The sequence below is a fragment of the Pteronotus mesoamericanus genome, unplaced genomic scaffold (genome assembly GCF_021234165.1).
Source record: "Pteronotus mesoamericanus isolate MK-2021 breed Mesoamerican mustached bat unplaced genomic scaffold, CSHL_Meso_final contig_27, whole genome shotgun sequence".
NCBI lineage: Eukaryota > Metazoa > Chordata > Mammalia > Chiroptera > Mormoopidae > Pteronotus > Pteronotus mesoamericanus.
In genome coordinates, this window is record NW_026555115.1 from 8272041 (window position 1) to 8286910 (window position 14870).

Sequence of the window (14870 nt, forward strand, 5' to 3'; positions counted from 1 at the left end):
AGTTTTAAATTTCCATTGATTATGAATAGGAGCTCCTGTTTCTCACCCTTGTTAGTGTTTGTATTATAATTTTAAATGCAGGTTGATTTTACTTATTTTTTTAAATGTCAAAATACATTATACAATATTTAAAAATTTCAGTCCATTATAAAGGCTCAGCAATTAAAACATGACACCAGCACAGAAATAATCAAGTAGAGCACTGAAATATAATGAGCATTCTAGAAACAAACATATATATCTAACACTGTAATTTATGATTAAATTGATATTTCAAATCAATGGGGAAAATAAGGCTTATTCAACAAATAAGGTGCATGGACCACTATTACTTAAAATAAAGCAAATATAGAGGCCTATTTCACACATTATACAAGAAATATTCAGGTGAGTTAAAAATCAATATATAATATCTAAGGAGTTTTAGGAGATAATGCAAAATAATATTTTTCTTACCCTGAGTAAAAATTTTCAAACCCAGAAGCTATCAAGTAAAATATTGACAATATGACTATATTAAACATTTAAGACTATACAGTAATATACATATAAAAAAAGTTAAAGGACAAGTAATAGAATAGGAAAGTATTTGCCACAAATCTAAAAAAGGGTTAATAGTCTTTTTTTTTTTTCTCTAGGGAAAAAATTCTACAAATCTTTAATCAAGAAATGGATAAAGAATACCAAAAAGTCATTTAAAGCTTTTTAAAAATAATAGAAACAGGCAAGAAATATACAAAAACAGGTTTAGTTTCAACAAATAAAGGAACAATTAAAATAACACATCATTGTCACAGTCAGATTAAGTATTAAAAATATTGGTAATATCAAATATTGGTGACTATGAAAGAAAGTGTGTATTCATAGACTCTTTTTCTTCATCTTAAAGCAGTCCCTTTAGCATATGTTGCAATCCTGGTTTGGTGAAGGTCTATTCTTTTAGCCTTCTTTTGTCTGGGAAACTCCTTATTTTGCCTTCCATTTCAATTGAGAGCCTTGCAGTAGATGCAGTAGACTGCACCCAGTAGAGCAGTCTTGGGTGCAGGCCTTTGTTTTTCATGACTTGGAATATTTCTTGCCATTCCCTTCTGGCTTGTAGTGTTTCTGTTGAGAAGTCAGCTGCTAGTCTTACCGGGGCTCCCTTATATGTTACTTCCTCTATCTCCCTTGCTGCCTTTAGAATTCTCCATTTTTCTTTGATATTTGCCATTTTAATGATGATATGTCTTGGAGTGGGCCTCTTTGGATTCCTCTTAAATGGTACCCTCTGTGTTTCCTGGACTTGTATGACTTTTTATCTCCTCCAGTTGGGGAAGTTTTCCATCTTTACTTTTTCAAACAGGTTCTCTATCCCTTCCTCCTCCTCTTCTCCTTCTGGTATCCCTGTTATATGGATATTATTATGTTTCAGGTTGTCCTGCATTTCCCTAAATGCCTCTTCATTCTTTTTGAGTCTTTTTTCATTTTCTTGTTCTGTCTGGGAGCTTTTTTTCTACCTTGTCCTCTAGCTCAGCGATTCGATTCTCTGCTCCATTTAGCCTGATTTTGATTCCTTCTATTGTGTTCTTCAATTCAGAAATTGTATTCTTCATTTCCTCTTGTCTTTTATGGATAGTTTCTATGTCCTTTTTCATACTGATAACATTTGCAGTAAGTTCCTCATAGTTTTCCTGTAGTTTTTTGTAACTCTCTCCGAGCTCACTGAGCTCTTTGAGCTTCCTTAGAATATCGTTTTGAACTTAATCTGATCGTTTACTTGCTTCTATTTCATTTATTTCTCTTTGTGGGGATTCTTCCTTTCACTTCTACTGGGGGAGTGTTTCTTTGTCTTCCCATTATTTGTGAGATTCTTCTTTTTTGCTTCTGCTTCTTCAGTTGATCTGTCTTGATTTCCTGACTTTGTGGTGTGAACTTCTATGGTGGGAGACTGCTGTTTTTTTTTCTCTCTGGATCGGCCTCTGATGAGGTCAGCTGTTGACTCTATCTGACCTTAGGCAGACTGTTCGAGACTTTCAGGAACCTACTGTCTGTGGCTGTCTCCTTCAGCTGTTAATCTGTTCACTCTGCACTTAGCAGGCCGCCTTAGACAGCTCAGGGCAGGACAGAGTCCCTCCTGGAGGTGGGGTTATTGAGTCCTCGCACGCTGCTGCCACTCAGGGGAGTGGTCTGCCTGAGACAGTGGCTGCCGCCATATGGGCGAAAAGTCAGCATCGGGGTCCAGCCAGCTAGTCTCTCAGTTCTCTCCCCAGTCTCCTTCCCCAGTCACTCCTCAGGTGTCTCTAGCCCACTCTGCCCCGTCTTTGCTGGAGACCAGGATAAGTGACTGCAAAGAAAAATTTATGTGTTGGCCCTTTAAACAGCTCTTTGCGTCTCTAGCCGCGTGTCTTTGGCAGAGAGCAACCCAGCCGCTATTCAAAGCTGGCTGTTATCTGTGTACTTTTTGGGTTCTGGTGCTTTAGGCTAGAGATCCCCCCCCTTTTGGTTTAGACCCTGCTCTTCTCAGGGGGATCCAACTGGCCATTTCAATATCCGCCTGGTGCTGCTGCCTGTGGGCTCCCTGCCTGCCTTCTCAAGTCTCTACCGCATTCCTTACCAGTTAGGTTGTGCTAAAGCTGATTCTTCTGTCTGTCCGAGGTAATAAGGCTCCTCTCTTGCTGTTGTTCAGTTGTTTGTTCCAGGTGGTTTCTCCATAATTTAGTTGTAATTCCAGGTTGGTTCTGAGAGGAGGTCAGTGTGACTTCCACTCCCTTCTACGCTATCTTGATTAGTGTGTATTATAATTTTATGCTGACAATAATATTGCCCAGTGTTCTGTATGCTTGGTTCCCTCATCTGTAAAATGGAATTATCTGCTCTTGTTGAAAAACAAAAAATAAAAAAATAGTGGCACTGAGGAATGAAGAAGTGTTATATAGAAAGTTATTTTAGTTTTATAGCATGTTACACATAGTGTAATAATTATAGGCACACAGTGATACTCAGTTGCAATACTAAGTTACTTAGTATTTAAATGTCCATATATTGACTTTTTTTTGGCAGATTTATTTCCCTTAAAACTTTGTTATTTACTGATAAATGTTGTTTATTTCCTCAGTTTGTAGAAGACTATGAACCTACCAAAGCTGACAGTTACAGAAAGAAAGTTGTGCTTGATGGAGAAGAGGTCCAGATAGACATTCTGGACACTGCTGGACAAGAGGACTATGCAGCCATTCGAGACAACTACTTTCGGAGCGGGGAAGGTTTTCTACTAGTGTTCTCAATTACCGAACACGAATCGTTCACAGCGACAGCGGAATTCCGGTGTGTTGGAGATAGCCTCCAGCCTCCAGCCTCCAGGAGGCTTTTTGTCTTCCTTTCACATGTCTTGGACTTAAAAGGAATTTGGGGCTCAGGATAGTAGTAGAGGGTTGAGCTTATAATTAGGAAGAATCCTTCTAAAGAATTTTCTGGGTTTTTTTAAATCTTGGCATGTTATAGTTCACTATTGCTATAATCTGTTTGGACTTCCCTGTTTTATAATAATCTCTAAGTATAAATTATCTTAATCTGTCCCTAAGAGGGACAAAGCCATTCCATACATTCAAGAACCCAGGGTTTCGTTTTCATGTAAATCCTGAGAGACAGTGATTGGTAAGAGTTAAGTATATCTTTTTAATAATTTTGCTAGAAAAGTAACAAGTTTGATCTGTTTTGAGGATTATGGAACATTGTCAGCAGAGAGAAAGATGTGAGTCCGAGTGACCATTTGCTGCTTCCATAAGGACTTAGTGTAGTTGAGTAGAAAGAGCCCAGCTTTAGAGTCCGTCTGGCCTGGGTTTGAATCCCTGCTACTTACCAGTTTGGTGACCCTGGGTGAGTTTACTTGGCATCGGAGACTCTGTTTCCTTATATGAAGATACGCTTGTTAGTGGATGAAATAAAATTAAATGATGCTTTAGACTGTAAATTCCATAAAGGCAGGAACTGTGGCCACCCTTGATTGTGTTATGTCCCAGGCCTTCTCATAGTGTGGTCACATGGTCCTTACATAGTAAGTGGAATAGTCATTCCTCTAATTCATTAGAAAATATGGTAAAGATACCTTAGGTTTATTTTGTTATAGGGAAATAGTAAGACATTAGGCATACTTCTTACGAGTATTCTAATGGAAAGTGTATTTTTCCCTTTCCTCCGTACCCTTCCCATTTTTTCTTACGCAGTTGTATTTTTTTCATCTATCCTCCTCATAAAGCTGTCTGTCCCAATGACTCTTTCCTTTAATAACTAGATCTAGAGTCTAACAGGGAATGAAAATCAGGGAAAAAAAAACACATAGCTGTTTTCATTCTTTAGCAAGTTTGGTTAGAAATTAAGGTGAAAATGAGGAAACTAAATATCCCCTCCAGGTTGGAAAGGAAGCACCAGTGAGCCAACGAGGAAGCCTCACAGGTGAACTCTGGTAAACCGGCCAATAAAGTGGAAAGTAATAAGGGAGTGGCTTAGAGTTGCAGGACCTTACAGGTTGAGTGTGTGTGCTGTGTTGATCAGTCAAATGACTAGGAGTCCTGATGAGAAGTCCTTTACTTTTTAGACTTCTTTGACATATCTTGAGGTTTCTGTATGTGGATATAGCCCATGGATTCATAATTGTGTTTGCAGCCACACAACCCTGTTTTAATGCCTCCTTCTGGTAAAACGGGACAGATGCGCACTACCATATTTTCTTCCCTTTCCTGAGCCTTTTGATTTCCTATTGCCCTTTGACTCACCATGAAAGGAAATGTTGGGTAATAGGAGAGTCATCTCCAGAGAATAAACGATGCCACCCTTGTCCTGTCTCCACTGGGTGAACACACACATGCCCACATACTCTTGCAGTATTTGTGTATTCTCATAGAGTTGGAGCAGGCTCATCTCATCTTGGAAGAAGGGTTTTGGTTACTTAGAGAGATTCTTAGAAAAGAAAGGATGTGACTACCTAAAAGTAAAAGGAAGGGAAGTTAGTTCTTCTGAGGTGAACTGACATTTAGATGCAAGTCTCAGAGCTGTCCAGGTTTCTGCTGTCATTGGAATCAGGTAGATTAGCTGAGACTTTGTGATTAAAATCAGTCACTTTATGCCTGTTAGCAGTTTTAAACGTAGCATTTCTGTATTTATCTTCCAAGTGGAAAGACCCCAACATAAAACAAATGTTAACATACCTTATTTTGAAACTTTTCCTGGACATATTCTATCAACTAGAGAAATAGGTTTTTGCTACAAGAGACCAGAACTTGGTACTTCCATTTTTGGATCAATATGTTTATTAATGAGGTAATTATATTCCTGTGCAAGACTAATGAGCTAGAGAGCTATCAGTTTTTGTTGTTTATAGTTTATATTGATCACATAACTTCTAAATGTTGAAATGTAGGGGATAGTGGTTTTCAAGCATCTTAACTTCTGTTCATTTTTCTTAAAATATTTACTATGGTGCATCAGTTAACTGTAATGAAAGAAGTCTTAAATGTATTTATTATAAAATGTTATCCTATATCATACAAATCAATGTAGATCTCCACAAAATACATTTTTGAAGGGGTCTCTTTGGGGATATATTGGAATGTAGAAGTAGAAATGTTCCCAATGGATCAGAATAGTGCAAGAGGAATATTTAATTTTTTTTAATATTTGGTTTTGATTAGTAACTTTAGATAGCTGATTATTTTTAGTAGAGGTAAAATTTAATGTACTACAGGTAACAGTTCTTTTTTAGAGAAGATGTTTTTGAAGTACTTTTTCATAGGCCTCGGCGTATTTCCTTTTTTTCACTTTGTGTGGAAGAGTAATGCGTGTTAAATACAATTACTGCCTAACATAACTGTCCCCATTCTGTGGCCTGTGACATTTACTGGGTCTAAATGGAACTGAGGGTGAGGAGGGGTGGGGAAGGCAGGTGCATGGACACACATAGATATCACCACAACAGAAGTTTCACAAAACCATACTTTACTACTAAAAACTCCCTCTGAAAAAAAAATTACTGGTTGTGATCCACTAAACTGATTTCATGACCTACTAATTGACTGCTACCTTCCATGTGAAAAACACTGGATTTCATTTCTTTTATTCTCACAAAGAAATCATACCATTTTTTTTTTCAGGGGACTTATTAAGCATTTTATGTTGAAGATACTTCTTTCAGGTTGTTTTTATCTTTGAGGTCCCTATGGTTTTTTTTCTTTTTTCTTTTTTACCTAAACATAAATTGGAGACCCTGTTGAAATGCAGAATCCTGGGCTCCTTTGCGAACATACTTATTACTTAGAACTTAGTACTTAGTAGTAGGGCAACTGTGGGGCCAGAAATCTGCATTTGTAATGAGCATTCCAGGTCAGTCTGAGCACCAGACTTGGAAAACCCTTGTGTGGCTTATGACAGGATCTAGGTTGGGAATGCGTCCTTGGGACACATTGTAAGCATAGCAACTTCTTTTGCCTTTGGAAAGCATTTCATTTTAGATGACTTTATGCTTGATGTACTGTCTTAGGGAACAGATCCTCCGTGTTAAGGCTGAAGAAGATAAAATCCCATTGCTTGTGGTGGGAAACAAGTCGGACTTAGAGGAGCGGAGGCAGGTGCCGGTGGAGGAGGCGCGGAGCAAAGCAGAGGAGTGGAGCGTGCAGTACGTGGAGACCTCAGCCAAGACTCGGGCCAACGTGGACAAGGTGGGCGCGCTTTCCACTAATTTCTTGGAAACAGACTTGAGAAACAAACAGCACAACCTAGACATCTCATCAGTTTGGTTTTAAGGGAACCATTTATGGAAACTAGGGTTTTTTCCAGGTCTCTATGTCATTATAATGAGAAGCACTGGAAGGGTTTCACACTTGGTTTAAAACAACCCAGAGTCCTTTCACTTTGTCATGAGCCTTGCTGGAGGTGCCTGATGTTGCCACAGCCCTAGAAGTATGGTGAAATGAGGCCATTTGTTTGTGCAGATTGTGCTGGAAGGGTGGGCATAAGTACAGCAAGTCCTCAAGTGATATCATTCCATTACAATGTTGCTGAGATGCATAGGAACTTAGCTCTTGCTTTTATCAATTAGCCTGCAGAAAGATTGGTTTCTTCAGTTTGCTTCAAGTCATATAACATACTCATGACACTTAGTAAGGACGTTTTTGTAGCTTCCCTATGCTCTCTCATCTTCCTTAGCCTGTTCTTCAGGCACAGGGCTGGCTGTGTTGCATTTAGGGAGTTCCCCAAGGAAACCCAGTGTGTCTTGATTTTGTTCTCATTGAGTTATTGGTTAGATTTACTCTTTTCACCTTTTGGACCACAGGCAGAGCCAAGGTGTTCTGTCTTTATAAGTGAGCCTCTAAATAGTATTTGCCCTCAGCACTCAACTCTCCAGGGATTTCTTTTCTCTTCCTTGCTGAACTTCAGCGTACTTTCTCTTTCAAATCTCTGAAACTAATGAAAGGATGGTCTTGGTAATGATGAACAGTGACAATTTGAAAATCCATCTACCAGCGATTGCTGTTGTTAGGACTTAGAAAAAATTAGGTTCAGACTGGTTCTTGTACAGCTAAAACAGCCAACCTAAAAGATGAGGCTTTCTCTGTGCCTTCACCTTGTTCATCAGCTCTTGCTGCATGGTTCACAGTCTGGTAAAATCTAAACCCATTTTACTTTGGCATGGAGCAGTGGGTATGTCAGCCCTGAATTATGCGGCCTCAGCAGTTGACTCCCCCAGATCACTGCTTATGTTTCTCGTTCTTACAGAGATAAAATTCACTTCTTACCTGAAGAGGGAGGGATTTGTAACCAAGCTTTACTTTAGCTTGAAGAATGCTAGAGGAACGTTGGCACCCTTCGAATGTTGCATTAGAAGTAGTTCACTTCAGAAGCACTTGGGCAGCACCTACAACATAAATCTGTTCAGCTGTGGTCTGCAGTGTGATGTTCACTTGTCAGCCCCTTTTTTCTTTGTACTGGTATCCCAGCTCTTATGTTGACTCTTATACTATTCCAAATCTTTCTTTCTATAAAATTGTTTCCTACCTGTAGAAAACACTTTGGAAATCCAGACATATACTTTATTTTTAAAAAGTCAGGAAGGCTTTCTCAGCATGGAACTGTTAACAAGTATTTTTGGGTGGGATGGGGTGCGGGAGGGGGCTATTGCATCTCCCCTTCCTCCACCTGATCAGCTTGACCTGCCAAACAAGAACCAGCAGGAACTTCTGACTGGCAGTATTGTATTCATTTGTAAACAATTTGCAGGACAGGTTGATAAGATCAGCCAGTGAACAACTTTGTCATCATTTTAAGTTGGACACAATCCATTCCTCTCCTCCCACCTTTTGTTAGAACAGAAAGAAAAACCTGTAACATTTGAAGCTCTTCACTGATCCTGTTATGGGTGGGGTGCTTTCCTGAGCACTGGAGAAAAGGGGTGCCTGCGCCAGTGTGAAGTGTTTTGGGGGAGCCCTCTTCTGTGCCCCAAGCTGGTGGTAAATGCTGGTGAAGTCCCACACTCAGCGAGCATGATCTTGCTTCCCACTGTGAAGATAAAAGGAGCTTGTGGTTTGTGGGAATGTACGATAAGAGCCTTCACATTGTCTCCTGCTTTGGTCCTTCTCTAGGAGAAATCTCAAATGTTTCTTTTGGGGGGCATAGCATATTTTGTCTACTTGGGTATAGTCAGTACTTTGGCACAATTCCTGGTAGCAGAGGGCAAAACCCAAACTATTGTGACAAATGATAATCTGTATCTAAATATGCCATACTGGCATTCATTCAAAGGACAAGGCTAGTCAGTTCTTGGTAAAGTTCCTCTCAGCTGATGTTGCAAGGAACAGAGGAGGGGCTGTTCCTCAGAATTATGGTAGAGGTATATGGGGGAGGGGTAGCCTGCCTGCCTGTTTGTTTATGACTCACTCTCCTATCCTGCTGCGCCGGTGCTGCTTTCTCAGGCCTCCTGTTGAGTTGTGCTGGGAACACTGGGATGCATAATGATATTCTTAACCTTTATATGGTCCTTATAAGGATTAAGTAAAATCCAGATACTTATATTATTTTCCTTTCCTGGTGGTTGGGAATGCTAGAAAGTCTGATTACTATGGTCAGTCTCAGTATTTGGGATGTCACAAACTGTAATGGACCTGTTCAGTGCTGTTTTATCCTTCATCATACTCATCAGAAGAAAAGGTTTTATAATCTCGAAATAAGCTGTTGAATGATAGTAGCCATATGATGCTTCTGTCCTTAGGTTGACCAGTTGTATGACAGGAGTTGCGATGTGTCTCTGGTGAATTAGAATATGTTTTTGATGTTAATTATTTTTATTTGCTCTAGACTTTTTGTTTTTGATGGCATACGGTTTATAAAAATAAGTATGGCTTTATGCTTAGTCTAATTGCTGTATTAAATCATTAAGCAACTTTTTCCTTCCTATTCTTTTCACCCCAGGTATTCTTTGATCTAATGAGAGAAATCAGAGCAAAGAAAGTGTCAGAAAACAAGGACAAGAATGGCAAGAAAAGCAGCAAGAACAAGAAAAGTTTTAAAGAAAGATGTTGCTTACTGTGAATGCCACAATGATGGATGAAATCGGTTGCCGCTAAGGACATAGGGTGGGGTTGTTCAGAGAAGACTGTGGTCCCCTTCTTGGTGTGTTCCCTGCTCGCCCCACCTTCATTCACGTAGACTTCTTTAAATGGGGAAAAATATTTGTGCACCAGTGGCTGGCAGAAGAAATAAGCCCCTTCACCTTGCAATGGATTGCCTACTTTGTCAGGAGGTTTTGGAGTTCCCTTTTCCTTCATTCTTCCTTCCCTCTCTTCGAGAAGTTTAACCATGTATCTAGTGCTAGAGGTAGGAAATAGTCTAATGTTAATTAGAATGAAAGAAGACTGTCATAGCATCTTATTTCCCCCCAATTTCATAACAGTAGCACCTTTTGTTTTGAAATAAAAATGTCTTACTAGGTTTTGGGAGAAGGGGCAGGGTAGGAGTCCCACAACACTTGTCAGGTTAACAGTAGGACTCAGAAAAACCCATTCAACTCTAATGATGCTGGAAAACTCAGATTTTGGGGAGGAGGGGGCAGGAGTACTTTCTCGGCAATACCCAGTGGATCTGAAGCATAGCTAAAAAAAATAAATTTGAATTGGGCCAAAGAAGTTAATACCAGGGTCATAAATCCTTCCCATATATGAAAAATGGAGGTGGTATTCTTTGTATTTAAGTATTGGCCAGTGATAGTCTATGTTGGCTATCTTCCGCTGGTCACATCCTTGTTTTGGGGGCTTCTTTTTAATAGACTAAGTGAAGACTCTAGAGTGGTATGCTTTTATAAGGATGCGGTTTTCTAATCAGATTGAAAAAAAAGTTCTTTGGCTAAATCCTCTCCTAATTGCCAGTCCCGTGGCTAGGCTGCTTTTCTCCGCTAGGAACCAGCACATTTCATCCTGGTGGCTTCTCTGCGTGTGGAGATGGAGACCACCTCTTCTTCAAGTGTAACAGGAGTTCTGAAGAATGTGATGAGTTAAAACTGCATTCTAAAATCACGAAGCCAGAGCCCATGCCAGACATTCTGCTACCTCTCACAGAATTGCTGAGTAATTATAAATTTAAAATTGGAAGTTGGGATGGATAAGCCATTGCTCCTTTACCTCTGAGAACTGGCTGCCGTTTCTAATTTTTTTTTTTTTTCTGAGCTATATAGAAGTTAGTTAGAAAAAGATTTTTATTGATGAGCTATTGTTACTCTTTCTTGAATCAATATTCTAAATTCAGCCATCAGGAAAGGAGCACTGTGATAAAAACCCAGTATTCACATTTCCCCCCATTTTTCAGAAGTGACATTTCACACATAGGTGCCAAGGGTGAATTGGGGTGAGGAGAGCAGGAACCTTTTGAACTTATGGTTGCTATAGAAATTGTAGAAATTAATGATCTTACTGGAAAAGAGTCCTGTATAATCTTCCAAAGAATCATGGACTTTTGAATAAAAAAAGCAGACTGTACTTTTTCAGGATTTCAGCCTTTTTATTTTATCCTTTGTCATACATGTGAAATGCAGATATTAAAGAAATTGACAGTAAGTTATTCACTGCTGTTCTTGTTTGGTGCTCTGCAATATCAGACAAACTTTAGTTGAGTTAATTCTCTGAATTGAAATATGGGAAATTATAAATACAAACAGTAATTTTAGCTGCTTCTTTCCCTTGAGAGAGATGACTACTTTTTCTTCTTAAAATTTAAAAAGTTCAAGGTAATCGCACTCTTGAAACCACCTAGTTCTTTTCATGCTACTTTGCTACCTGTTTGATATCATTTCTGGTCACAAGTAGGTAGATTTGAATGTGTACAGATAAATTAAGGATGGTATGAATTGTTTCATGCTGGAAACTATTCCATAATTAATACAGGTATATGTCTATCGGTATATGTCTATCAGTATATGTCTAAAATTATATTTAACTAAATAGCAATCAGAAATGAGTCTTCCTTACAAAATAATTTATACATATGAGATTCTTTTTCATAGAAAAATAAAGAGGCAATGTTATTTAAAAGTCTGAAACATAGTTGCTTGCTAAGTGATTAGCTCTTGTGTCCGTGGCCTGGTGTTATTTTTCTAAAGCATTCTAGAAATGTGTGAGCACCTCCTGGAGCCAGGCTCTATTCTAGGTGCTGGAATACGGTGTCGAACAAGACAGGCAAAATCTGTGCACTCTGAGACCTTATGCTTTAGTGAGGAAAGAGACAAATCAATGAAAATCAGGGTAAGTGCTTTGATGAAAATAAAACTGGGTAGTATGATAGGATCTATTTCTGGGCAGTAGAGCTGCATTCAGTTTGATGGCCAACAAGCTTCTCCAAGGACATGACATTTAAGGTGAGACTTTGTGACCTGCAGGAGCCAGCCATGGGAGGAGACAGTCAGAGGGTACAGGGAGCTTTCCAGGCCAGAGAGCAGCTGGTCCAGAGGCCCTGAGGTGTTCAGGAAAAGACTCAAAACCAGTGTATGTCTGGGGTATAATGTGGGAAAGGCAGAGTAATAGGAAGCAGATGTAACAGTCTATGATTTCATAAAGTGATGTAAGAGAAAAAAATAACCAGGTATATATTGTCATACAAGCATCCTATGGCAGCAAATCTAAGACACCATTGATTGTAAGACGTCATCGTGATGTATGTACCACAAAGAAAAGTCTACCAATTAAGTGACTCCATCCTGATTTCAGTGACATAAAAATGAGGAAAATGTTTTAGATTGGATGAATTATGATATATAAATTTAAATGACAACTAAAATTCACCTCTGTTGGTCTAGAAACTGCATTATAATAGAATAACATTGAAGCCTCACAGTGGATAAATACTAACAGTGGACAGGCACTAATATATACGGTTAATGTTATAGTAGTAAACTTGACTTTGATATATTCATTTTAAAAATTCATTAAATTGTTTAATCAAAATTGTAAGTGCATGTGCTTTAAAATTCTAATGGTAAAGTTCTAGAAGTGCTTGTAATGGAAGCTCTTTAGTCTTGCTCTTCCCGGCCCTAGCCCTGCTCCTCAGAAGTCCTACTGAGCCATTTCTGTTCTCAGATCATTTGTTAGGTGCTCCTGTGTTTCTCAATACTGGTCTTAGACCATTATTTCTGGATTTTCCATCTCAGATGTTCCCAGTGATGACTTGATGTAGTAGGTGAGGATTTAGCTCACCATTCCCCTCACTGCCATCTCCATTTTTGACAGTAACATCACTGTTTTTAATTCCTCTCAGTGACTATATACACCTTTTTAAACTATATATTTAAACTTACGTTTTTTATTCTGTCGCCTCCTGACAGCATCCCCCGGCTCCCCACTCAGAGGCGAGGCCATAGCCCTCACTGCTGCCCGGCATCGCTTGCTCTTGCCTCCCAGCTCTGCTCAGCTCTTCCTTCTCTGTTACACCTTTAACTTTTACATTATCAAGGTAGATTACATGAATATTCCCTTCTGTTGCCATAATTCAAGGTTTTCTGCTTTATAGATTAATTCTCAAAGTTGAATAACAGCCATCAACAATTTGATGATAGCGTATGTAAGTCTGACTCAAGGCTGAGCCGGCTCCGCCTAGTTGGTGCGCCCTGTTCACCCCGTAGGTCTGGTGTCACTGCACGAACAGGGCTCCATGTGCACAAGTGGCCCAGTGGGCTTTTCCGTCAGTTGCTGGAGTCACATCACATTTTAGTTTGCTTCATCGTTAGACTGTTTCCTATGTAGTGTGCCCCTTTCTTGCAAGTTTGATTGCTTTTTTTCTTGGTGAGAGCATAAATATGTACAATCTGTTCCCTGATGCCACTTTTTCCTTCTGTTGCTTGAGGTCTGCTTCCATTCTCCTGAAGACTTCCTACTTAGAGCTCATTGATTGCCTGATCAAATTCAGACTGATTGCTTTCTGGGTCCTCTGCACAGTTGCTATACTGAAGTTTGTTTTCATTGGACACTTAAGTAAACCCAGTTTCCCGAGTCTCATATGGTAAAGGGGCACAGCCAGGGCCCCCCCAAAGGGTATTTGTAACAGGGTCCAGAAGTTGGGGTGTCCAAGAAAAATATATTCTCCCCACCCCAGGACAGGCCGCCATGGGAGATGGGAGACCTGGAGCAGGGCCATTGAGAATTACTTGGCATGTCAGTAACAGCTGGATAGCTTCATTCCTCATATGCAAAGATGGTTGTTTTGCACCTCAACAAGGCTAACCAGGAAGGTTTGAAAGACTACAGAATGTAACAGAGAGGGAGGAGGAGAGACGGGGCCTTTGGGAAAGACAAAGGGACACAGACTCTGGGGAACAATGTGAAGACCATGTGGGAAGAAAAGGAGAGAAAAGACTTGCTAGTGGGCCCTGAGAAGGTGCCACATGGTTTTGGATTAAGAACTGGGGATCCCGGCAATGCAGCAGATGGTGCTGAGAACCACGAGAGGCCTGCCTAGCTGAGCCCCGGACTTCTTTTTCTCCTGAAGGACGGTACCCCTGACTGGCCTAACTGGGCAAGGGGGGGAAGGCAGGACTGTGTGTGTTGGTGGGCATTTTAAATGGTGGCTGTTTTAAAGGGAGTTTGAGATTTAAGAGCAACATTTAGCCATTAATCAAACCTGTATAACTTTTGAGTAAATAGTTCCTTTTCACCAAACTCTGCCATTGAGAGCCATAATTCCAAGGGTGGCAGGCAAAGGACCTGCGCCTGCAACTGAGGGACCCTGGGGAAGGGGGGGGTCATTGTTTCGTTAATAGCATCTGGGCACCCCTCCCACGGGTCCGTTGTTCGATAACAATATCTTCCTTTCTTGGTTTTACCCTTATTTTCAGAAAGGGCGCACTAGTGGTAAGCCTGCAGAGTTTTTAGTACGTGTGACAATATTGTTACTTCTGCCCTTTAATTGCTAGTTTGGCTTAGAATTTTAGGTTCAAATAATTTTCCCTTTGATCTTGGGAGGCTTTGTTTCATTGACTTCAAGCAACTATTGTTGCTGTTAAAACGTGTTACTCTGATCGTCATCTCTGAAATAGATGCCCTGCCATCCCTCCCCTGGAAGGGTAGATGATACTGTCTTTGTCCATAGTGTCAAATAACATAGTGCTGGATCTAAATGTGGGTTCCTCATGGTCGTCCTGCTTGGTACTCAGTGGAATCTTTCAATGAAGGCTCACACATTTCAGCTCTAGAAATGTATTGCTGTAATTTCTGTGATTAATTCTTCTCTTCTGTTTACTGTTCTTTTCAGAATGTTGTTACCAGCTTTTGTACCTCCTAGATTCATATCTGCCTCATCTTTTCCTAAATTTTTCATCTTTCTTTTCTTTCAGATTTCCCCTTCCTCTCTCCTTCCTGTCTCTTCTG

At 39.9% G+C, this 14870-nt stretch overlaps 1 protein-coding gene across 9 annotated transcripts in view; it reads left to right on the forward strand.

The window, feature by feature from the left end:
- Positions 1-11439, forward strand: part of RALB (RAS like proto-oncogene B) — a 76271-nt gene extending 64832 nt beyond the window's left edge. For 8 of the 9 annotated variants that reach the window (XM_054575013.1, XM_054575014.1, XM_054575012.1 and 5 more), the window contains 3 exons: positions 3095-3303; positions 6512-6689; positions 9436-11438. In XM_054575013.1, coding sequence (XP_054430988.1) covers positions 3095-3303; positions 6512-6689; positions 9436-9555 — 507 coding nt within the window. In that variant the 3' untranslated portion in view covers positions 9556-11438. Of the gene's footprint in view, positions 1-3094; positions 3304-6511; positions 6690-9435 lie in introns of all 9 variants that reach the window. The other variant, XM_054575021.1, reaches the window with a different exon arrangement.
- The last annotated feature ends 3431 nt before the right edge of the window (positions 11440-14870 follow it).